At 30.3% G+C, this 26,315-nt stretch overlaps 2 protein-coding genes across 4 annotated transcripts in view; one reads left to right on the plus strand and one right to left on the minus strand.

The window, feature by feature from the left end:
* The window catches only part of Nasp (Nuclear autoantigenic sperm protein), a 23,093-nt gene extending 16,546 nt beyond the window's left edge, over nucleotides 1-6,547 (minus strand). Inside the window, exons 1-3 of one of the 2 annotated variants that reach the window (XM_016048349.4) lie at nucleotides 6,111-6,547; nucleotides 3,032-3,094; nucleotides 1,983-2,215 (exon numbers count right to left, since the gene is read on the minus strand). In XM_016048349.4, coding sequence (XP_015903835.1) covers nucleotides 1,983-2,215; nucleotides 3,032-3,094; nucleotides 6,111-6,184 — 370 coding nt within the window. In that variant the 5' untranslated portion in view covers nucleotides 6,185-6,547. The remainder of the gene's footprint in view (nucleotides 1-1,982; nucleotides 2,216-3,031; nucleotides 3,095-6,110) is intronic. The other variant, XM_016048350.4, reaches the window with a different exon arrangement.
* The window catches only part of LOC107436587 (terminal nucleotidyltransferase 4B), a 23,533-nt gene continuing 3,542 nt past the window's right edge, over nucleotides 6,325-26,315 (plus strand). Inside the window, exons 1-9 of one of the 2 annotated variants that reach the window (XM_071182767.2) lie at nucleotides 6,325-6,428; nucleotides 9,129-9,252; nucleotides 11,513-11,559; nucleotides 11,636-11,753; nucleotides 12,885-12,980; nucleotides 14,895-15,035; nucleotides 17,039-17,225; nucleotides 24,108-24,216; nucleotides 25,392-25,517. In XM_071182767.2, coding sequence (XP_071038868.1) covers nucleotides 9,163-9,252; nucleotides 11,513-11,559; nucleotides 11,636-11,753; nucleotides 12,885-12,980; nucleotides 14,895-15,035; nucleotides 17,039-17,225; nucleotides 24,108-24,216; nucleotides 25,392-25,517 — 914 coding nt within the window. In that variant the 5' untranslated portion in view covers nucleotides 6,325-6,428; nucleotides 9,129-9,162. Of the gene's footprint in view, nucleotides 6,429-6,539; nucleotides 7,109-9,128; nucleotides 9,253-11,512; nucleotides 11,560-11,635; nucleotides 11,754-12,884; nucleotides 12,981-14,894; nucleotides 15,036-17,038; nucleotides 17,226-24,107; nucleotides 24,217-25,391; nucleotides 25,518-26,315 lie in introns of those variants that run through there. The other variant, XM_043048712.3, reaches the window with a different exon arrangement.

Consider the following 26,315-nt stretch of genomic DNA (forward strand, 5'->3'; position numbering starts at 1 on the left):
GTAATACTTTAATGACTATTTTCTAGAAAATGATTCATATCATTTCTCATTTGACACTACCGTTTAATAGATATAAAAAGTTCTTTATAAATAGAAAAAGAGGGACAGGAACACCTATTCTTATCTTATGTGTATTCTACTGAAGTGTATTCTCGTATACACTTCAGATTCTCTTGTATGCAAGCAAGCTTTGTGAATTTCTTCTCAAATTATTCAATAATCATTTTTTATCCGATGAAAATATTTTTCAATCTTTTGTTGGGTGTTGTAATAAGAGATATATTTTGAGTTTAAGCACATGGTATTCATGTTCCTTAGATTTTATTTTTACTTAGATTTCTCAGTTATCTTTACATTTTATTTAGCAAAAATGACTAACTAGCATAATACTATATGCTAAGAAGAGAAATTAAAACTTTTGAACAAAGTGGATAGAAAAATAATATTTTGTCAAAATAAGTGCAGTATTTATGAGGTAAGAGAAATTATTTGCTATAGTTTTATGCCTTCAAAATGCAGCTATCTCAGATTATAATGTTCATTTTAGTTTCCAAATGAAAATGAGATCACAGTGGTAGTTATATAGACTCGATAGTACAGAAGTACCATAAGTTTAAGGCTATTGCAATAAAAATTTTTTTTTTTGGTGCAATTTTTGGCATTTGTGAATTAGATTTCAATATCAAATAATATTTACGCAAATTCAGATCTAGTATACAAGCGTGAATTTACAACAAACAAAAAATACTACTTTAATATATTGGTTCAATAATAAGAATATAATTGCTCAAATATTGCTTCATGGAAGATAAAACATCAAATTTATACAATTTATTAGTGAGGGGATTAATACATATAGTTAGAGATTAAAAAATATCAGACTTATTTCAAATTAAAAATTAATTAAGTTTAAATTATATAAATTTAAATTACCACATAAAAATCTTATAACTTAGAATGTTAAAGAGTTCGGTAGCAATATTACATTCAAGAACATTGTAAATAGCATAATTATAACTTCATAAAAATAGATATATTTAATGAATCAGATGTATGATAGAAAAACATATAAATAAGCGTTATCATAGAATATTTAAACTGCATAAAATTGAAAATTGTCTATTTGCAGCAGTTATTTTAATTTTTAGTTCATAAAACTTAATTTCCAATGTATTAAGAAAAAACTGCTTCATAAAACATGTGAACTGTTTAATACGATTTAATAAAAGCTTTGTTAATTTGGTGTTACTGATGTATGAGCAGATTATGTTTCATTTTGAATAATACATTAAATAAAGCTACAATTTTTAATTAAATTTACAGAGTTGTTAAGTTTTAAGTAGAAATTTCTTACATGAGACATAACTGGGACTCACACTAAGGCAGAATAAAAACTACGGAAAAATACAGGTCACTATGATCGTTGCCGAATAAGACAATGCGTAACCAATTTCTTTCCCATTATTTTTTTTAGAAAATTTGTTTTGTTTTCTTGTGACAATAACAGAATGTAGCTTCAGATTTATCTTTATATTGCTGCTCTAGTCTTAAGTTATAAAAAATTAGTCGATCTATTCCTTTTTCGTTTCTTTAAAGAAGATATAACACCTACATTACTCATCCTCTCCCCCATGTATTGCTCATTTACTACTTTACAAATAAAAAATGACTCTTCATTTGAATTTTAAATAAATTTATACTTTGATTTTGAGTTTTCTGCGGGGAAAAAATAAATCATAAAAAAGCGTTATGATTTGCTTTTGGCTAAGAATTTTGAAATTTGGCTAATAATTTGATGTTCTTAGCAGAGGCCCTCATAACATCACGAAACATTTATTTTTAACTTTCATTCTAATAATATAGAGTACTGCTCACAGTTGGAAAAAAAAACACATTAAAGTAAAAAACATATTACATATAATTTGAAAAGCCAAAAATGAATTTTAACATTTCATTACTTTGTTACTGGTTTATAAACTAACCTTTATTTATAGCATCTCCTAAAACTCCTCTTTGTGACTGAGATTGTGCATAACGAATCAAAGATTTTCCATAGAGAAAATAAACTTCACCGCACTCAACAGCAAGCTCCCCAAAATGTTTCACATATAACTCACATGCAACAGCTAAACTCTGAACAGCAAATGTATAATCTTGAACAAGCATGTGTCTCTTTCCCTGAATGAAATTGTTAAATGCTTCTTCAGGTAAAGTTCTAGAAAAAAATGGACAAATCTCAATATAAGTAAGCTGGAAAAAGTTAAATGCAAAATATACTTCCATGTGTACAATCATAACTGGGATTAGTTTCTCGATAGCAAAAAGTTTAAAAAATAGATTTTAAACAATCAAAAATTAACTTGCAGCATTAGAAATTATAAAAATTACCAGTCTGAAGGACAAATATCATGCACAGGTTGACTCAAAATTTAACACCCATTTCAGGGGTCTGTTCAGGCCAAATTTACTACCGTTTAATGGTACCTTCACAAATTCAACTCTAGGAAAAAAGGTAGTTTCTCAAAATACTTTTTCTTAAAATTTTATTTTTGTATCCTGTAAGAAACAATAAATCCATATTTTTGTGTTGATTTTTTATTATAATTTTTAATTTTCACAAATTATGTCTAAATTTTCACAAAATAGGTAGGTACCTCTCAGAAAAACCTAGACAGAACCCTGCATTTAAAATCATTGTCATGCTTCATAACATCAGTTATTATTTTATTTTGAATAAAACTTAATTATAACAAATTGATTTAACAATTAAGTAAAAAATTAAATTGGTCTTATGTTAAAACTTATCGAAACTGTAGCTATAATCGAAATAAAATGTAGAAGAATAAATATCAAGTAATAATGCAAATTGTGGAATATAGTTTGTTATTTCTCGCATCAAACTTACAAATCATCCAGTTAAAATTAAAAAAAAAAAACAAAAAACAATTTAAATGAATTCTACTGTTTTTACATAAATAAAGTGATAGAAATTAGATCAATATTATTATTAGTCTTGTTAATCAATTCTTACTTGCTTAAATCCTTTGATCTAGAAGGTGCACCATCAATAGGTGTTACATCCATTTCCTCAGTTCTGAAATGTAATTTAGAGTTAAAAAAATATCACTCACACTTCATATTAAACAGTCAGCAATTGTTGACAAATTTTCCACAATATCTTTTATATCACTGAAATTATAAGTAAAAAGTCAACCATATAGTTGATAAATATACCAAGCATAGCATAAACATTGAAAAATAAAACAGTTCATTTTACATAGGTTCTTCACATTTAAATTTCTTTCTAGATTTAGAATTAGATTTTTATGATTTCAATTTTGTTCTTTGATTTGTATTTTAATCACAGAGTAACACTTTCTTTATATTGACATTTTTCATTATATTTCCCTTATTAACTTTTAACAGGAGCATGTAAAACAACCAGTGGAAATGCATGGGTATGGACAAGTAATATTTTTTTGTGACAGGTCATTCAGACCAACAACTAAATTTATTTTTTTACTCCTGTATATCCATGCATAAGTCAATGAACACTATCAACAGCATTAATTTATTTATAAAAATAATGGAAGATCTATTATTTTTAGCAATTAAACCAACTTAAAATAAAAATAGTTTTTTTTTTTTGTCTCTGAAAGTTTTGTTAAAACACACATATCATTCTTATACACTAAGTGAGCACAATCTGCAGTCCATAGCTAAAAGAACTCTTCAGATGGATTTACCGCTTTCAAGATGGAACTTAATTTTTAAAACATAAGAAAATCTATGGTTTTTATCAAATTAATTTCAATATACTGTTTCAAACTAAATAAATGCAGGGAGATTTCTGCAACATTATTTGTGACAGAATAATCACCAAGTCTTGGCAACTTCCTGACAATGACCCGCAAGATTAAAAAAAAAAAAAAAAAAAAAAAAAAACAGAAAGGGATTAACTTGAAAGGTATAACTTGCAGATACCCCCGGACAAGCGTGTACATGAATTTTTTTTTTTAAATTTCACAAGTTCTATTTGGCATTTGCAGTTGGAGCGTCAGACCCCATACAGAAATATGCCCCTAAATTTATTTAACCTAAATCATTAAAAAAAGATCTGATTTAAATCAGATTCTAGTAATTTTAACACTTACCAAGTAAATTATCAAAATATATTAACAATTTTTAATATTTTTAAAAACAATAATATAGCTAAAATTGATATTTCTCACAAAAATGTTTCAAAAATTAGTTTTCAATTTTTAAAAACTTATCACTGAATAAATAAATCCTGGTTATTTTTGTTCAAGCTAAAAATGGTAAAAGTTTAAAGATAGGGAAGCAATTTGTCAGATATCTAATGAAGAATAAATTAGCTTAGATTAGATTACATTGAAGAAAATTATATTTTAAGTTCTTCTGGGCAGAAAGTCTCTTCAATATTCGGATTGGTAAACATTAACTATGTATTTTAATATGTTTTAAAAGGATTTAGTATCCAAATTAACATAAAACTAAATCAGGGTTGATGTTCTGCATGCCCTAAACTGGTTTTTGACAGGACATGTGGGTTTTATTGTCTTAAACTTTCTAAAACCTTGAACATTGGTAAAAGGATAATATATATTGGATAAATATTGGATAATTTTTATACAATTTGCTTTAACTTATTAAATAAAAATAATATAAGAAAATAATGCTTTTGAAGCTCCATAATTCATTAAACAACAAAAGTGAATACCTTATCCCTTAAATATGAAGAAACTGATAAATTATGTTTTTAAATTATGCTTTTGCATATAAGGATAAACGAATGCAATATTTACAATAACAATAAACTCTTTCAATAAAACAAAAACTTGTCTGTTTCTTATTCAAAAATTAACCTTTCATTTTTCACAATATTTTTTTTAAAACTGTGACATAATTTGAATAAAAGGGTTTTGGACACTTTTCAGACAAAGAGGCTATGTACAGGACGGTTTAAAACAGGGTTTCTTAACCTGTGGTTCATGAACCCCTAAGGGGTCCATGAGTTATATTTTGGAGGTCCACTGACTACTCCTAATTTTTAAAATGCTTGGAAGCCTACCCATTGCTTGTAAAGCGAACTATGGCAGTTATAATTCTGTTTGCTACAGTGTATCTTTGCGAAGCGGGATTTTCCACATTTCTGACAATAAAAATATAACATCGAAATCGATTGAATGTTGAACGAGATATACACGTTGCTTTGTCGAAAACAATCCCCCAATTAAATTTATTAATTAAGGAAAAGCAGCAGCAACCTGCACATTAAAAATTTTAATTATAAAAATTTTGCTTACTATTAAAATTAAATGTTTTCTAATAATTGAGGTTTTTTGCAAAAATTTTTTTTCACAGGGAGGTAGTCCATGACTTCTTAAAATTTTTTAAAAGGGGTCCATTATATCAAAAAGGTTAAGAAACACTGGTTTAAAATGTGGATTAATCCATTCTGACCCTAAACCTAGCCAACTCTGAACTAAATGGGTTTAATTGAAATATATTCATTACCAGAAAATTATTTGACAGACAGGTATTGTGCCCATTTAATTTTTCAAGAATTGGCAAGTTACCTAAATTTTTAGAAAATTCGTCTAATCTTTGCACATTTTATCTCAACTTGATAATATTTCCACAAACAAGGTATACTATAGTACGTTGTGTAATATGCAAATAACAAAACTTAAAGAAATGAAAACATAGATTTAAAATAATTCTTCATAATTTTTAGTCTAATTATATACTTGATAAGCTAACACAATATAGGAAATTAACGATAATAAACTAAGAAAAAAAATATTTAAATAATTCAGGCTAATAACAGTATTATAATTTGTAATAAACCATTTATAAAAGCTAAACTAGAGTTAAGTACTTATTAGCAGCCACCAATAGTTTTAAAAGAAAATAGAGGGGAAAATTTGTAAACCATCATTTCATTGAATAGTAGACTGACGGACCCTTCTCTGAAAAAAATTTGGAGTAGTTTATAACATAACCAGCGAGCTACACTAATAATTATATGAGTGAATAACACGTCAAAGAAAAACACATCTGTTTAGTAAGAAAATGAAAGCCCATACTTGTTGGAATCATTAGCGGGTGCTAAAGTTTCGTCAGAAGTAGAGTCTGTTTTAATTTCTTTAGTTTCATCCATGCTGGACCTTCAATAATTCTTTAAAAAAACCGAGAATTCGGACTAGAAGTATTGACCGACTAGTTTTCTTATAAATAAAATTAAACCGCCTTTTAAAAGTTAAATTTACAGTGAAAGCTAGGCAGCAACAAAAAAACAAAAAGGACCGAATTTTACAACGGTTACAAATATTTTCAAATCATTAGTTTTTTTTAAAATTGATATCCATATTTCATAAAGAGATTAAAAAGAATCAGTTTATAAGGTAAGATAAAATTAAATGAACTGTATTCAGTAATTCTTTTTAATAACAAACAATTTTATTAGAATAAATTAAAATAGAAAAAATTTAAAACACGTGTGAAGTGTTGGCATTGCACAACACTGGATAATACGTAATGGGTTCATTATTATGAAAATTATAAAACGATTTAAACCGTATTTTCAGTTTTTAATTAAGCATACGAATAGAGGGTATTAATAATGCACTTTTTAAACGTGATCGATTTTTTTCAGATTAGAAAAAGGTGAAATATGTAGGATTAAGACTACATAACAAATATAAACATTACAAAAAAAACTTACATAATTTCGTGTTACCCTTTCCATAGATATTGCTATTGTCTTGGCATGCAAAAATTAGATACTACTGCTTATTCTTGAAGTCCTTGACGATTTCTATTCTATGCTTTTCTTTTTACGAAATCTGTTCATAAAAAGGAGCTTATTATATCAGTAAATTGCTATGGAGACTGATCCTCAATATACTTCAGATTCATTTATTCCTATTGCGGAATGCTCCAAACCTACGGAAGTATCAAATATTAAAAAATATGACTGTGAATCCTTCAAGTCTAAGCGTGTATCCAAGATGTCCAAATCTCCAGGTCAATTTACGATGTTACCATGGAAAAAAAAAACTATTTATCGATGTGGTATAGTAGGGTAAGAATATAAATAGTATTTATGTCAAATAAAGCATAACTAAATTTATGATGAATAATATAGCTTAAAGATGTTATTGACCATTTACTTCTTCGTTCATAGCTTTCGTTATCTTGGATATCGGAAAGATTTCGGTATTGGTCAGGGTTGGCAAGTTTTTGAGAATATATTGGATTTTTTCTGGTTTTAACTGTCATGTCGAAAAGGTTTACATAGCTTTTTAGACAATTGTTAAAAACCCTAAATTTTGGTGAAGAAGATTATAATCTACTGTAAATATTGAAGGATTATAAATAAAAATATCTAAATTTGCAATCTTCTGATTTTTTTTAATTATTGGAAATTTTAAAAAAATCCATTATCTTTTTAAAAAAAACACTTAACTATCTACTTTTTCATTATGTGTATAGTCAATTTATAATTTATTCCTATTATAAATCTTCCTTTCCCCAAAGCAAGTGATAACAAAGTACAAGTTTCTGAACCTCCTGTATTCTTAAGTTTATTTCACAGTTTTGAATGAATAAGACTAAAAAATGTGATTTTATATGGCAAAATACAAAATTTGGGTACAACTTCAATTACCTTGTCAGTCATTTTCGCCAAGATCGCGCCTGGGTTATTTTTGTATCTTTCAAATTTATTTTAATATAATAGTTGATTATAAAAAATTGACAAATTACATACATAGCTTAGGGGGAGATTTCCTTATTGTGATCTGTGGCAGAATAATCGGCAAGTCTTTACAACTTCCGGGCAACGGTCCGCCAGAAACTAAAAACAAACATCACAGAAATGGACCAACTGGAAAGGTTTAACTCATGGCCACACCCAGGCAAACATCTACATGATTTTTTTTAGGAAATGTACAAGTTTAAGATCTATTTGGCACCTTGGCGATTGTAGTTGGCGCGACAGAGCACAATATGGAAATATCGCCTCTTAGTACAAAAATTTGATTATATTTCAATTTAAACCAAATTTATTTTCAGATTTCATCAAAATGATAGAAGGTAAAATACGCAAGTATAGTTTCTGAATTATGAAATGCTATAATAGTCGCTTAAATTTAAAATTTTATTTCACATGAATACAGTGTTTTCACTACAGCGCGAGAACGCGAGAATCTCGCATATTTTTTAATATTCTCGCATTAAAAAATGATTACCGCGAGAAATTCGCGCATTCTATAAACCAATTTCAAAATTCGCGAATTTCTCGCATTTTGAAAAAACTTTCTCACTTGCGCCATTTAGAATAAAATCCGTTTCACTTTTCTTCCTGGATCTTTTATTATTTTCAACGTCTGCCCCATTATCTAGCTTCCCTATTTACCAGTATTGTTCAGAACCTTTAAGAACAACAGAACACCATCCTTCCGAACCACGGAACCTCTTTCAGAACACATTTCTCTGCAACCACGTGTTTACCGTAGGTAAGGTTTCTTCATGTAAGACGTTCAAATTTTTTGCTCGTTAATGTAAGATGGATAAATACCTCGTAAAGCCAATATCTCCTACTCCGAAACGGACAAATGAAAATGAAACAAATGTGGGTAGAAACGATCAAAACGAAACAAATACGCAATTGAGCAACCTAATGAGAATAGCTGATGAAAAAGTAGATGTAGAACATTTTCCATATGATGATGCAGCAAAAATATTCAATGCTTTAAAAATTAGAAGATGTTAAAAATGCATTATAGTTAAAGAAAGGATTTTTTTTTCAAGTCTCTGTGTTTTTTTTTTTTTTTTTTTTTTTTAATTTTTGAAATCTCACTTAACTTTTTGAAATCTCACCCTGTTTTTGAGAAAGGGTGAGAAATTCTCAGCCATTTTTTTTCTGAGAAGAAAACACTGGAATATTTAATTGACTGGTTTTGTTAAAATATTATGCCTAGCCATGTAACACTAAATCCTCTTTATTTAAATTTATTGCAAATGTACTACTCATGATTTGAAAGGTAGACTCAACATCAAATATTTTCTTTTCATTCTAATATATTCAATTTTTTTTTCAGTTTACACCAAGAAATTAATGATTTTTTTACATTCATGAGTCATACTACGGAAGAAGCGGAAGTGAGATTAAAAGTCATTGAGCACATCACCAGAATTGTTCATTCGCTGTGGCCTCAAGCAAAGGTAAGTTAACACTGGTGAATTTTTGATTTAAATAACAGTTACCCTGAACTTCAAAAATATCTTTGATATGGTATTCCAAATACCAGTTAGCTTTGATGTGGTATCTTTGGAGAGAGATATTTCATCATGTCAGTATTAAGTACATAGAAAGAGCAGCGTTAATTCCTTTTGTAGAACTGCGAAAAATATCCCCAAACTTTTCAATGAGATTCTGAAGAAAGGTTTATTTGTAAACATAAGATATGTATGTGAAAGTAATTATTTTAATTCTATATGCTGTCCCTTATTTAGACATCTTTTTGCTGGAATTGTTAATTTTATACAATCAAAATGAAGAAATAACTTTTCCTTTTTAATTTTTTTTCTTTTCATTTGTGATTTTGTTAAAAAAGGTATTACAAAAATTTTCTTTTTCTTTCTTGCTGTTTTTTTGATACCTAAATATTTACTCTGCTTCAATAAGCACACAGAAGTTTGGTTGTAAAGATAAAAGCAGCCAAAGAAAAACAAACTTGGGTGAAAAGCATAAACCCTGAACCACCAGTAGACGAACTTTGATTCTCTTTTAATTATAATTGTTTTTATTAACATAATTTACTCAGTTTTGTTCCTTGTTTTATATTATTATTTTTTTTATCAAATCTGATAAATTTACTTTTGGAATAAAAGGCCTTTTTTTAGTGTTGTATTTATCTGACTATCTACCTAGTTAATTTTTTTTGCATCAAAGCGTTTTTAAAAAGTGCTTAAAGGTGCTTATTTTCATTTTTTAAAAGCTCTTAAAGGTGTTTTTTTCATTGGGTGTTTTTAAAATGTGCTTAATTTTCCCTTTTTCAAAATGAGATTTTCCCTTTCCTATCCTGATTTTTGCTTTGAATTATGCAAAAAGACACAGTTCACATTGTTCTATTCAATGTTTTCATAATTAATTAAACCCCGATCTATTTCGGCATATAGTCAGTATGTAGCGTATGAAAACACCATTCGTTTTACATGATTCAAAATTTCATGACTTTTGACAATTGTCAAAAACAACGACAAAAGGTTTTCTTTTTTCTTGACATGGCAGTTAAAACAAGATAAAGCCGTTGATTGTCAAAAACTTTCCAACCCTGCCTAATTATGTTATTTTTTTAAAGTGCTTAAAAATATTTTTTTGAGTGCTTGAAAAGTGTTTAAAAGGTGCTTATTTTTTGTTGAATAATTTGGTAATACAAATGCAACAAAAGGAAATTGTGTCTTTATTCAAGAAAGAGCAAGTTCAAACAATAGCATTTTTATTTTTTCTAAACTATAAGGAAACGTTTGAAATTAATGTTTAATATTATTGATTTGTTATTTTTGCTGAGTAACTGATGCTATGATGTTTGTTTACCTTAAAGACTTATTATTTGAAGAAAAAAAAATTTTTCTCTCCAAGTTTCGCTGTTTTCGAGTTATGGGGCTTTCCACTCTAATTAAAAATAAATTTTAATAATTGTTATATTTATAAATATTATAATGATATTGTAAAATAAAATGTCTTAAAAGAATATCTTAATAATATTTAATTATTATTTATTCCTTTTTGGTAACATTCTTCTTTGGTTACATTATCTATTCTCACAATATATTCCTGTTAAAAGAGTTGTCAGTTTTATATGAAATTCCCTGTTAGCTAATTTAATATGATTTTGCATTTTATACATTATTTCTCAATTCGTGAAACTTTGTATCCTTAAGCAATATTTCTCATTAAAATATTTATTTTCATTTTTTAATAGTATTTTAGCTTACAATGCTTACAAGAAGTAAAAAAAAAAATTTTAAAAAAAAATTTTCATCAAATAAATTTTTATTTGAATTAAATATAAAAAAATCTCGAAAAAAAAAAATTAAAAAAAAATATTATTACTATTCTTTGTCCCCAATGCAATGTCACGTCAATTCCTAGTGGTTTGATTCATCAATTTTTATCAGGGCCGGCTCATCAAAATCAGGGGCCTAGGGCCCTTGAGAAAATCAACAATATACTTTGTCAATTTTTTCAGCAAAAACTAACATTAATTTTTCTTAATGCAAATTTTCTGTATTTTTTGACACGAAAACAAATATGTACGAAAAGTAATTTTTTAAATTTATGTTAAAAATATCACATCTTTTAAATTCCAGAATTGATTGTAAAAGTTGTTTTCCTCTCCTACTAACTGTGATTATTTTTAGCAATATTTTTTAACTTCCACTTTAAGTTTTAACTAATCAGGTTTTCTTCATTTTTTAGGTTGAAGTATTTGGCAGTTTTAGAACAGGTCTTTACCTTCCATCCAGGTATGAAACTCACTTAAGTTTGATATTTGTAACAGTTATCTGATAATGACTAATCAGTTGTTATATCTTTTATCAGTGATATTGATTTAGTTGTAACTGGAGAATGGAAATGTGTACCCCTGAGCACTTTAAGTGAAGCTTTGCTAAGAAATGGCATTGAAGAAGATGATATAACCATCATTCCCCATGCATCAGTAAGAATCATTCAGTTTAAGTTTTTAAAGTTTATCAATACACATAGCTGCTGGTTGAACTAAAAAGTCTCCTAATTTTTTTGTACATTTTGAAAGATTCCTTAAAATTAAGAAAATTCTAAAAAATTCCCTTTCAAAATAACATTTTTACGCAATTAGATGCTTGTATAAGCATCTAATTAGGTATAACTGCTTGAATTTAAATTAGCCTGACATATAGTAATCAGTTGGAAGCTTTTTCTGTTTTAAATATTCTAAAATAATCAGCTTTTCATTATGCAAACTCTCTATTTCTAATCTTATTCAAGAATATTTTATAACTATTTAAAATATATTTATTATCTTTTTATTTTCAGAAATATAATAAACATAAATGTGTTTAATTTTAATTCAAGCCCATGTAATGTGAATCATAAATGGAATGCAGTCAATTTTAGTTTATAGTTATTAGTGTAATATATTTTTTCATATTTTATTACTATAAGAATCCTTAAATTTTCTAGTATCTAAATTAATTTTGATATTAATAGTTAGCATGAAATTCGTTTAATGTAATCACTTGGACTTTTTCCTTTTCATATTTGCATTTTATGGACATCTAAAATAAATATATTTCAATGCTCCATAAAAAGCATTTTTGAGAACGAAGAATTGTAGGTTCGCATAACTGTTCTGACTGCATTGACTGTTCTTTACTTTTAAAGCAACCTAAAAATACATTATTCTTTTTCTGTTATACTTTATGTTTAATAAATACTTGTGTTCTGTCTTCTATATTCTGTATCTATATTGTATTCCGTCTTCTATATTCTATGTGCATCACTAATTACGTTATTTAATTAACTTTCTAATTTTCTGGAAATCTCTTTCTAACACTGGCACAAATGCATTTCAGCTGCACGTGCACAGTTACTTCAAATCTGGTGTACGAAAGCATAACATAGTAATTTAACAATATTGTATCAATGCTTGTATACTAGTTTGACAATGATGTCCTAATTAAACCTTTGATGTTTTCACAAACTTGCATATTTATTATCAATAATGATTATACATTTTTACTTAGTCGCTATGTTTATAAATTGATTTATTTTTATTGTTTATAAATTATTTTAATTAATTAACTTTTAGGTACCAATTGTAAAAATGATTCATACCTCATCAAAAATACGAGTTGATATTAGCTTCAATGCGTCCAATGGTGGAAAATCAGCAAAGTTTATTAAAGTATAATTTTTTATTGTTTTTTCTTTGTCTTTCACTAATATGCTATTTCTATAATTTTAATTGCAATTTTTTAAACAGGGAAACCTGTGATAATATTTATTATTGTTCATATATGAGGGAAGAGTTTTTTTTCTGCTTTTTTTGCCCAATTTAATTAAAAGAAAAACTCTGCCTTATCAAGAGTTCCATTTTTTTTGGAATTCCTCCCAAAAAGTTTTTTCTTTTAATTTTTTTTTACGCTTTTACCTACATATTCAAACGTGATATAAAACTACATTCACATGATTTAAAATGGCGCATTGTAATTCATTTTTATGAGACTTAAAATTACACATTGTTATCTGTATTCATGGGATTTTGAATCACACATTTATATTGATATTCATGTGATTTAAAAATCATACATTGAGATTCACATTCAGCGATTTAAAAAGAATTGATCTTGATTATTTTATTTTCCTTGATTCTATAAATATATTATAGATATACTTCTTTCTTACTCAAATTTCAGGTATTTTTTCTCTCATTTAAATAGTGTTTTGTACATAACATTGTATTTGTACATCTGCTATAATTGAAAAAATTAAATAGTTTGTTTACAAAATCTCATTTTATATTTCCATTGAAAATCATTATATTTAAAGACCTTAGATGGAAAATAATTTAGTCTTCTACTTTTTTGAAAAATGTTTTCAATACAAAAGAAAATCCAAACAGATCTCAAACTATACATACTACATCTTGGGTTAGAAAGAAGACAGCTGCTTATGCCAGTTGTACAATATTTTCATACAGCTGATTTTGTTTTCAACAATGAAATAAATAATGTAATGTATGAGCCCTTGTCTTCTGAATTTCATATATTTTTATTCTGGAGCAATTCTAATGATTTCAAAGTTGAAATCTGTTTCTGTTACTTATAATAAGATTGTTAAAATTAGCAACACATTTGTTTCATTTGAAGAGAAATTGTTCCTTTGGAAGTTCTGATTTGTATATTGCACATGCAAGTACAAAAATTGTTTAATTTTGTTACTGTTGAAAAACTTTTTTTTTATCCCCTTCTTAATGTAGAATGTTCCTTTTGAAAATTTATTATATTGAATTAAATTTCAAAACAATTTTTTCCTTGAGGAGGTTAATACTTGTTTTACAATAATATTTAATTTGCAATCTCTCAAATTAAATACTAGGTGGAACTGCAATGGGAACAAATTCAATAAAAAAAATTTTTACACATTGTACAGCCAGTGATGATCAAATTTGACCAGATGCTGCAAGTCGGAAATGTGATTGTTAAAGAAGCGCAACGACCCTGTATAGCAGGGTGCGTAGCGTTTTTAAAAGGTGCTTAAATGTGCTTATTTTCGATTTTCATTTTTTAAAAGCCCTTTACGGTGCTTTTTTCTTTGGGTGCTTTTAAAAAGTGCTTAATTTTCCCTTTTCAAAAATGAAATTTTTCCTTTACCATGTTGATTTTTGCTACGAATTATGCAAAAAGACACAGTTCACATTGTTCTATTCAACGTTTTCACAAATAATTCAACCCCAACCTATTTTGGCATATTGTCAGTTCATGGCGTATAAAAAGGTTGTTTGTTTTACATGATTCTAAATTTCATGATTTTTAACAATTGTCAAAAACTGTGTCAAAAGTTTTTTTTTGACATGACGGTTAATACAAAATAAAACCATCAATTGTAAAAACTCTCCAACCCTGCCTAATTATGATATTTTTTTAAAGTGCTTATTTTTTGTTGAGTAATTTGGATATGTACCCTGTATAGGAAATACGATTCATTTTTAATCATAATACTATGTTCTTTATCCTTTCAAACAGTTTTTCATTTGTTAATTATAATCTCACTTGCCTTTTGTTGCTTAGAAATACAATGTTGTTTTATATTGTTGCAGAACAATATCAAAGAATATCCACCATTACCAAAACTGGTATTAGTACTCAAGCAGTTTTTGATTCATAGAGGTTTGAATGAAGTTTTCACAGGAGGAATGAACTCCTATTGTTTGACATTGCTGGTCATTAGCTTTTTACAGGTTTGTCTCACTTTTTGATTCTAAAAAAAATTTATTTTGTTATATTCTGAAAATGGCTACTAATTTATGCCGGCCAAGTCTCCTGTTTTTTTAACGAAGGCTCCTGTATTTTAAGACTATCTCCTGTTTACCCGTATATGCTCAAATATCTCCATATTTGTTGAAGAAATTTAAGAAAATTTTTTTTGGCAATAAAGTATCCGCTAATGCCAAAAGTACTTCTCTACTTCCTAACAGATGGTGTTGTTGCCAGTATGTTGAGTGTTTGAAGTTTAAGTAATGGTTTAAAAAAATCTTCTTTAGATTAAGATTTATTTACATATTTTTTACTTCACACACACTAAATATAAGTATATTATTTCCAATTTTGACTTACATGATAATGCATAATATATATAAAAACTTTACTTGTACCCCCAAAAATGTATGCTAATTCATACATTATTTTGAAAATTTACTAAGAACACTTTATTTAGGAAAATCTTATCTTTTCCAAGATACACATCTAAGCTCAAATTTTAAATATGTTGGTGTTTAATCAATCAGTATGTCTGAATGTTTGATGAGTTAAGGAAAAATCATCCAACAATTCATTAAAACTAAATTTATGAATAGTAACTGGTCCTTAAATTCAGGTTACTGTCAATTTGTTACTCTTAAAAAAATTAATCAGGATTATGTTTTTTAACATTCTTGTTAAGTAATACTTAACTTTAAAAAATTATTTAATACTTACTTTCATTTGTGAAAAAAAAATTTCAACATGCTAATCTTTTATTAGTCCTGTAGTTCATGCTCTCAATATATTGGTGTTCAATCATTCCTTTAATCTATCGTGAAATAGATTTGTATTTAATCACTCTATGTTTAACTAATGTGTTTTTTTAATGTAAGGAAAAAAACACATCTACATTAAAACCTCATAAACACTTAGTTAGTTATCTCATTAATTTCTTATTGGTTTTTCAAAAATTTTTAAAATATTGTTAAATTTGTAAAATTTTTAATCCATTTGTAAATAAAATTTTTAAAATTTAAAAAATATTGTAAACATATTATACTTTATTTTATTAAATAATTTAAAAACTTGCTTTCTCTGACAATTTATTTTACAGCAGTCAAATTTGTAATCCAGAAATTCTAACTCTAAATAGATTAACAGAGCACGGTGTTCAATTAGTCAGTAAAGAAGAAAACATCAAACATTACAATAAAATCTAATTAACTTGTATTTAGTTATTGTAATTTCTTATAGATTTTTTCTATATTTTACATTTCTGAAAATGAATTTTACTGATACAATATTTTATAAATCATTCTAAAGCATAATTAATATTATACATTTATAATTAATCTAAATTATTATAATAACATTAGAGACTTCTTTGCTATTCAGGAAAACAAGATAACTTTTTATTTACTCTGATGCTATGTAAAGTGTCAATATTATCATGTCTCAATCAAATCAGGTCATGTCTGTCATTTCGAGACAAAGGTCAAATCTGCATTTATCTATCTACAATCTACATTTGTATGTACTTGAGTACTATTTGTTTATAAGTATTATATATTGTATATATTATAAATGTTACAATTTTATACAAATTATAGTTTTTAAAAAATTTTTGAACACTGTCACAAGTATGTTGGGGTGAACAAGAAGTAGTATCTAAGGTTTCGACCGGCTGGATCAAAATGTTGGGGTTTTGACCAGAAAAGTTCCCTTCATGCTGGCATGTATATGTGACAGTCAGTGCGAAAAAGTTAAAGAAGAACTTATAAAAGATCCATTTCAGATATTTAAAAGGCTTTTAAATTGTGCATTTAATATTAAAGTAAACTATTAACGAAAATAAAAAGTCTATAGTTATCTAACTACTTTTCTTTCAGAATGGTCTATTAAAAGTAATTATCCTTTTAACAGTATAGAAGTTTTGAAAAGTAAACATTTTCAAATTTTTACGACAGAAAGTAAACATATTTATTGATTATTTTTGTTTCAGGGATTTTATAAACCAAAATGTTATCCATCAACTAATCTGGGAACAATGTTAATGGAATTTTTTGAACACTATGGTGTGAATTTTAATTATGAACGTGTGTCAATTCATTTTGACAATGGGGGAAAGTATCTGCCGAAGAATAGAGATTCTGGATCCTATTTGACTGTAGAAGATCCGTTTATAGCTGGTATTTAGATTTTTATTTATTTTTATAATGATTTAATTTAATTTCTTTAGAATTTAATTAGCATAAATTTAGTAGCATTTAAATTTAATAATATTCTCGTTTAAAAAATACACAAAATGCCAAAAAAAGTGAGAAAAAGTATTTAAAAATTGAGTTTGGTTTTAATGTGTAGCTTAGTTTTATACACTTCCGACAATGTAATTTTTAAATTAAATGTTTTAAAGAATTTACATTTAATTTAATTTTAAATGTCAAAAAGTTGGGTGTTTTTAGAAAAATACTAAAGTTATTGAAAGCATTAAACAAGAATTTCTAAAAATAGAAGAATACCACTTTTGATTATTATCTAATGCTTATAGTACTTTTTTTTATAGAATTTTACTAAAATTTAAATTAGCAGCATATTTATATCTTAAACTATGTTGCCTTTTCCCCGAAACTATTCTCCTCAACTTTATCTCAGCCATACCGCCAGAACAATTTGTGCTGTTTTAACTTTGTTTTATCAGATAATAGGCGATTTGATACATCAACAATTTTGAAATTTATTATCATAAAAATTTTATGATAGTTTCATTAGGATGTGTATTATACCAAATAAAAGAAATGCATTTTACTTGATTATACTTTATATTAATCAAGGTGCATAGCGTCTTTAAAAAGTGCTTATTTGTGATTTACGCTTTTTTAATGCCCTTAAAGGTGCTTTTTCCTATTGGGGGTTTGTAAAAAGTGCTTAATTTTCTATCTTTCAAACCCCTGAGGGGGTTTACCTTCTTCAGGTAAACACAGGGAGTCACGCCCCGGGGTACCCTAGTGATCTGTCCTCCCTTCGTTTTCCTCTCCCTTTACTTCTACTTTCCCCTTTCTCTTCCCCCTTGACGTGGTTGCCAAATTTACTGGTGAGGGCTTGTCATCTGTGTTTGATTACCGCTCTGTTGTGTTGGACATAGATGGGAAGAGACCACCCGCGTGTTTGCCGTGCGTGGAGACCCGTGTCCCTGGAAAAGGGGATCCTGGCAGTTGAGGGGCATCTTGGTACCCCAATACACTGCTTTGGCCCGTGCTTCAGGTAAACGGGAGGTGCATATTGGCCTGTGTGCATCAATCGGCTGATCACAATCGTCATCTGTTGACTAGGGTCAAGGCCGGGGTCATCTACTGGGCATCTCGTTAAGGGTGGAGGCTGCCTCAGGGGTATAACTATCGGTCAGCATCGGTGTTGAGTAACAAGCTGGTGGCAGCATCAACTTGTTTTTTGCATCCCCTAAGTTGGACTCCGTGGTGGGTGGTGCCGCTGATAGTGGAAGTAAGTTTTGCTTTCTATGGACGAAAATGGGCAGGTGTTCAGTTCCGCACACCAAAACAAAAACAGCGGAACACCCTCAACACCATATGAAAACGCACGATATTTTGTTATCACTTTGAAAAATCCCACTATACCCAACACTTCATTCACTAACATTTCACCATTTCTCATTCACAAGGCTCTTCTTTCGTTTCTGGGAGAAAAAGCCTCTGTGAAGAAGCTACGCTCTGGTGACCTATTAGTTGAAGTTTCCTCCTCAAAACAAGCTATTGCTCTATCCTCATGCACAACCATGTGTTCATTCAATGTAACTGTTACACCTCATAGATCACTAAATACTTCTCGCAGTGTCATATCAGAAGCAGATTTTATAAACGATACCGAAGAAATGATATTGGAAAACCTACAAAGTCAAAATGTCTCATCTGTCAGAAGGATTAAGATTCGCAGGGATGGTAAGCTCATCCCTACGAAACACCTTATCCTCACGTTTGACTCATCTAATTTACCATCTGAAGTTAAAATGGCCTGGATTAACTGCCCGGTCCGACCTTATATCCCAAATCCTTTGCGTTGCTATCAATGCCAAAGGTTTGGGCATTCTAAAACATCTTGCCGAAGTCGACCGGTGTGTGCCCGTTGCTCAAGTACTGACCATGAAGACACTTCTTGCGAGTTGCCACCTCTTTGCATCAATTGCAAGGGTGATCATGCAGCTTACGCCAGAAGTTGTCCGAAATGGTCACTAGAAAAGGAAATTCAGACAATCAAAGTATTGCAAAACCTATCATTTAGCGAAGCCCGTCGAATAGTTATGGCCCGCACTCCCCGTCCGGGTGTATCCTATTCAGCCGCAGCCAAAACTTCATATTGCTCAGTAAGTACGCAGACAGATCCCTCAATATCATCTACCTCACAGCAAACAAAACAAAAACCACAATTTAATTTTACCGGACCCTCTACTTTTCGCAGACCTGCATCCAAATCTCCACCTCCAAAAACATCTCGATTGAAATCCCCAGAAAAGCCTCGTCCTGCCTTAAAGCAGCGTCCGAATGTAAAGTTGCCACCTAGCCAAAAACCAGGTATTCCTAAAAAGAATAAAGACCCAAAATTTATACAGATCATTAAAAAGTCCACTTCAGATATCTTGCAGAAGATGGACACAGAAATAACACTACATCCATCGGATGACGAATCGGTTTTCGACGACCCACCGATGGATGTTGCGTCTAAATCAAATTTTAAATCCAAAAGGTAATGGCAAATTCCATTATCTCTTGGAATTGTCGCAGTGTGCGAAACAAAATCTCTGACATCAGAGATTTAATTTGTAAATATCACCCATCATGTTTTGCAATCCAAGAAACTCATTTAACATCATCTGATAATTTTAATGTACGTAGCTATATATGTTACCGAAACGATCATGACGAAGGTAGTAGACCTAATGGTGGTGTCGCTATTTTAACATCAACAAGTTTTCCATCAACTCACCTTTTATTGTCAACGTCATTACAGGCTGTTGCAGTCAAGGTTCATCTAAACATTATCATTACAGTCTGTTCCATTTACATACCTCCACATGCTTCCGTTTCACAACATGATTTAAACTCATTAATTCAACAGTTACCTACGCCTTTTATTTTGCTTGGAGATTTTAATGGCCACAGCGATTTATGGGGTAGTTCCGACACAAATGCCCGAGGACATCAAGTTGAAACTCTCATCCTTGATCATAATCTCTGCTTACTGAATCAAGGTGAAGACACTTATTTTCATGAACCTACACGAACTTTTCATTGCATTGATCTTGCTTTATGTTCACCTGCGCTTTTACCCTTTTCAGAATTTTCAGTTGATAATGATCTTCATAATAGCGATCATTTCCCAATCATTGTTTCATATACATCTACTGCTTCTATCACTACAAGACCCTCTACATTTATTTACCATCGTGCTGATTGGAGGCTTTTCGCACGGCTTGCTGACATTACAGAAGATATGGTATCAGACGAAAATCTTGAAGCTGTTGTTGAAACGGTGACTTCTGTGATCATCAATGCTGCACGAAGTAGCATACCAAAAACATCAACTTCTCGTCCCCGGCATCGCAAGCCATGGTGGACTGCTGAATGCTCCGCAACTCACAAAGAGAAGCAGAGGCTATGGAACATCTTCCGTCGGTATCCTACAACAGACCATCTTGTCGATTTCAAGCGAGCTAAAGCGATTGCACGCAGGATTCGGCGTCAAAGCCAGAGAGAATCTTGGTCACGCTATGTTTCATCCATCACATCTACAACATCTCCCAGACAAGTCTGGTCGAGGGTCAAGAAAGCGAATGGTATCTACCGTGAATTCCATCTTCCGGTATTTGATATAAACGGTATCACGCACTCTGACCCTGTAGATGTGAGTAACATCTTGGGTGAAACATTCGCTGCCGTATCTAGCATTGACAGTTACAGCTCAGCTTTTCAAGCTCACAAGCATAGAGTTGAAGCCCAGACGCTGCAGTTTACGACTCGACGGCAATTTCAATATAATTGTAACTTCACATTTCATGAATTGCAGCGAGCGCTGTCAAAAGCACCCAATACGAGCCCCGGCCTTGATGGTGTATCATATCACATGCTTCGCCATTTGACTTCTGCATCTTTGCAGAATATTCTGTTACTTTTTAACAGATTATGGACGGAGCAGATATACCCATCAAGTTGGCGGCTGGCTCTAGTGATACCAATTTTAAAGCCAGGTAAGGATCCAACGGAACCAATAAACTACCGCCCAATAGCTCTGACTAGCTGCTTCAGCAAGGTATTTGAGCGTATGGTCAACTCTCGCTTGGTTTACTTTTTGGAGGAGAAAAAACTCATCCCCGACTTTCAAAGTGGTTTTCGAAAGGGCAGGTCGACCATTGATAACATTGTTGCATTAGAAACACGTATCCGGAATGCTCTTGTCCGACGTAACCATTTTATCTCTATCTTCTTTGATATTGAGAAGGCGTACGATCGGACATGGAGATACGGCATTCTAAAGGCATTGTTTAATATGGGCCTCCGTGGTCACCTACCTATGTTTATCAAAAACTTTTTGAGTCAGAGATATTTTCATGTTAAGCTGGGTAGTACACTTTCTGATCTCTACATCCAATCTGAAGGTGTTCCACAAGGTTGTGTTCTGAGTGTTACACTTTTCATAGTTCATGTTTCCTCCATTTTAAACATTCTACCCCCAGCAGTTTTTGGCTCACTTTATGTTGACGACCTCAATGTCTCATGCTCAGGATCTGACATGAGAGTAATCGAACGTCAGTTACAACTTGCTGTCAATAAAATAGTAAAATGGTGTGATGAGAATGGCCATACCCTTTCACCTTCCAAAAGCTCATGTGTACATTTTTGTCGGCAACGTCGGCTTCACAATGATCCTGTAATTCATATCCATAACATTGCTATACCAGTCGTTATGGAAACAAAATTTCTTGGAGTCATTTTCGATCATAAGCTTACTTTTCTGCCTCACATAAAACAATTGCGGAAAAGATGCGAGAGATCCCTAAATATGTTACGGGTGCTTTCTAACACGTTTTGGGGTGCTGACCGTACCGCGCTATTGCGAATTTACCAAGCACTTATACTGTCGCGCATTGACTATGCATGCACAGTTTATGGAACGGCTTCTGCATCTAACTTAAAACGTCTAGATACGGTGCATCACACGACGTTACGCATATGTAGTGGAGCATTTCGCACTTCTCCTGTTGAGAGTTTGTATGCTGTGTGTCATCAACCTTCTCTCAATTTCAGACGCATGCAGCTCTCTTTAACATTTTACTTTCGCGTCCTGTCATCTTCATCGAACCCTCTTCGACGTGAGATTATTCCACTAAGTTTACAACGATTATATGATGCACGACCCTCATATATACCACCTTTTAATTCTCGCATGCGATCACTCATTCAGACATTTGATTTTTGTGATATACCATCGCAATCTGTAAATTATTTTCTCATCCCACCATGGACTATTTCATCATATTATCTTGATTGTTCATTTGTGTCATACAGTAAATCTAATGTCTCACCTAGCATTTTTCAACAGCTGTTCACTTTCCATCGTCATCAGTATATACAATACATAGCAGTTTTTACAGATGGATCTAAGTTCCCTGGACATGTTGGTTGTGGGATTGTTGTGGCTGATATTACTTACAGCTACGACATTCCTGCAATTTGCTCTGTTTTTACAGCGGAAGCATTTGCTATCCTTTTAGCTTTAAGACTCATTTCTTCGCATTCGGCTAGAAAATTTTGTATATACTCGGATAGTTTGAGTGTTTTGAGACAGTTAGAACATGTGAGAAACGAAGCTCATCCAATTTTAATTTTTATTCAACATATATTGACTTCTCTATACAAGAAGGGTTTTAAAATTTTATTTTGCTGGATTCCCAGTCATGTAGGTATCAAAGGAAATGACAAAGCTGATTCTGCTGCACGATCTGCCTCTTCTCCAATAACATTATCTGTCCCATTTTCTGATTTAAAAAACCACATTCGCAAACTTTTTCAGTGTTTATGGCAGCAACACTGGGACCTGCAAGGCGAAAACAAATTACATTCTGTTAAACCTATTTTGGAGCCTTGGCCTGCACTGCACATGCGCAGGACAGATGTCAAACTCACCCGCTTGCGAATAGGACATACTCGATTTACTCACCTTCATTTACTATTTGGAGAACCTCCTCCCAAATGCAACGATTGCAACGTATTACTCACGATTCATCACATTTTAATACTTTGTCCATGTTTTAACCAGTTTCGCCTCACCTTTTTTGGTAGCTCCATTTTATGCATAAAAGACTTGTTAGATGAAAACCATCATCCTAACATCTTTGCTTTTCTTCGCACTATTGGTATTTTAAACAGTATATAAGAGATTTATCAAGTTTTATCTACATATAAAAATTTTTGCATTTTCACTGTTTTAGAATTCTCATCATTTTTACTATACTTATTGTGTAATTGTACTCTATTCTACCTTTTAATATGTTTTTAAAACCGTGTGTCTGGCGCAGCATGTCCTCTCTGGACCTTGTGCCATTAAATCTTACATTCAATTCAATTCAATTCAATTCTATCTTTCAAAACGAGATTTTTTTCAATGTAGTGTCGATTGTCATCATAAATTTAAAAAAAATTTATGTATTTTCACAATTTTCTCTGCAATATTTATCAGAAACTAGTTATTTTATCATGATTATGTAAAATCTTTGTAAATGTTTTTGAATTTCATTGATTTTATGTTTTATAAATTAAAAACTTTAAACAATAGAAAGAAAATTTTTTCGTTATTGCACATTTCCTAATCATGATTTTTTTTGGAAAGTGATTAAAAATATTTTTTGGGTGCTTAAAAGGTGCTTATTTTTTGTTGACAAATCTGGCTACGCACCCTGTTAGTGCAAAATATACTATATATTTAAAAGTCTTGTTAATTTATTTTGTAATTTATGAAATCTTTAAATTAGATTTATGCTGATAAACTTTCTTTCCATTATGTAGGTCGTGATATTGCCAAAGGAACTTATTTGATGCACCAGATTAAAGGTTCTTTTCAAAATGCCTTTCATACTCTCCACAGAGCTGTTATTGATAGTATGAATAAAAACACGTAAGTTTCAACGTATAAAAGAATTATGTTTAAGAGCGCCTTTGTTGGTCAAAAATGTGTGGTTTTTAAAATTGAGGTTTTTACATGATTTTGCTTTTCATAAAAATAAAATTGTTATAATAGGATAAAAGCTTGTTTGCAGTCCGCAAAGAAGTATTAAAAAGTTTCTGCTCAAATGCTAGATCACAGGAAAGAATAACTTATTTAACTCTCAAAACTTTCCTCCTTGTCAGTGATTTTGTAATTCATGTGTATTTCATTTATCATTTTAATTCCTTTCTAGAGCTTTTTTTTAAATATTATATTTTGGAAAGTCAGATAAACCCAAAAGTGTAACAAGGATTTTAACAAAATTTATACAAAGCACTGCATTAGCAAAGCTTATGGTATCTTAAATTCATGCGAAAATAGCAACTTTGAGTAATATTTAAATACAAAACAAAAGTTTTTTAATTTTTTTGAGAAGATCGATATTAAATAGTGTGAAAAAACTTTTAATTGGTCGACCTGGAAATGCTAACCAGAAATTGTTTCATAATATTTTTGTATGGCATTTTTAAAGAATGCTGAGTCACACAGTGGACTGATCGGACCAGCAGATCACCGAAGACAAGCATCACTGGTTGTGGTCAGTGTGATGGTGGGTGACCACTCGGAGCAGTCTGCGTAAGGGCCAAGGGTGTACAGTATTGGTCCTCGTTAAACTGTTCTACCGTAAAGTGCTCAACTTCGTGTGCAAGTCGTCGGGCTACCGAAGCGGGGGTGCCATCCCCTATGCAGAGGATCAAAATTGCGATGGCGTGTCTTCGAATCATCCTCAGGGATGTTTCCCAGGCCGTCGCCAATAGCCCATTGCACAGCTCTAGTGCGACGTAAATGAACTACAACAACAACAATAAAGAGTGCTGAATCAACTCAATTTATTTCAAAGGAATAGATTAATTTATTATTTTTCAGTTTTTAGAGTTAAAAAAGTTATTTATATAACTTAAAAGAATGTATGAGTTTCTTTCTTTTTTATTATTGTTGGCAGGTCAGTATAATGCTTTTTACGTAGAGAATTAAAAATATTTGAATGGGTGAAATCACAAATTGTATTACTTCAACAAAAATAAATATTTGCAAATTAATTTTTAAAAGCTGTTATGTATTATATATATTTTGTTTTTCGAAAGGCCTGCACACAGTTACCTTGACCTAATTTTGAAAGTGGATGAAGAGGTTCTGATAAATCGTAATTGGACGCAGGAGAACTACTCTTTTATTCTGAGGTCTATATCGAGATACTTGAGAGATGAAAAGTAAGACGATTTTACTTAGTATTAATTAGACAGTATTTTACCTATTTAGTTTTGTAACCAAGTATATTTATACCAAAGTATGATGCTTATGCTTTTACGAGTAAACAAAATTAAATTATGTACACTATACATTGAAATTCAGAGCATGATATGCTCTTATTGAAAGACATCTTTTATAAGAGGCATTTCTCCATTTCCAGTTATTAAAAAATATAATGATTGTTTATTTTTCGAATATAAAGAATTGGGAATTATTTTTGCTACTACGTCAGATTGATTTTGAAATTAGTTTCAAGTATTTACATATTTGTAAAATTTTAAATGAAAATTTGAGACTTTTTTCATACTTAAAGACAACTACAGGTTTATAGAATTTTATGAGTCTGGAAAAATGATAGAAAAGAAATTTGAGGTAATAAAATTCTAATACAGTAGGAAGACCCATATCCAAAATCGTTGGAACTTCAGCAAGTCCGGAAAATAGATTTTTTCGAATAATAGGTCTTTAAGGTAAACAAATATCAAAACATCCTAATTCAGTAAGAAATAACAAATAGACGTTAATTAAGGTGATGCAAATTTCAAATAGCGCATTTCAGTTAGTAATCAGTTTTCAATCTACTCGATTGGCAACGATTGCACGTCAATTCCGCAATGTTTTGCCGATTGTTTTTTGGTAGCTTTTAAAACGGACTTTCAATTTGTTTTTAAAATCTCCTAATATGATATTATTTTAATTGACTAACTTCAGATCATGCATTCACTCAATTTTGACAATTCATACGCAATCTCACGTGG

Source organism: Parasteatoda tepidariorum, chromosome 4, assembly GCF_982258835.1.
Source record: "Parasteatoda tepidariorum strain Cologne lab strain chromosome 4, Ptep-v5.0, whole genome shotgun sequence".
In the NCBI taxonomy this organism is placed as follows: domain Eukaryota; kingdom Metazoa; phylum Arthropoda; class Arachnida; order Araneae; family Theridiidae; genus Parasteatoda; species Parasteatoda tepidariorum.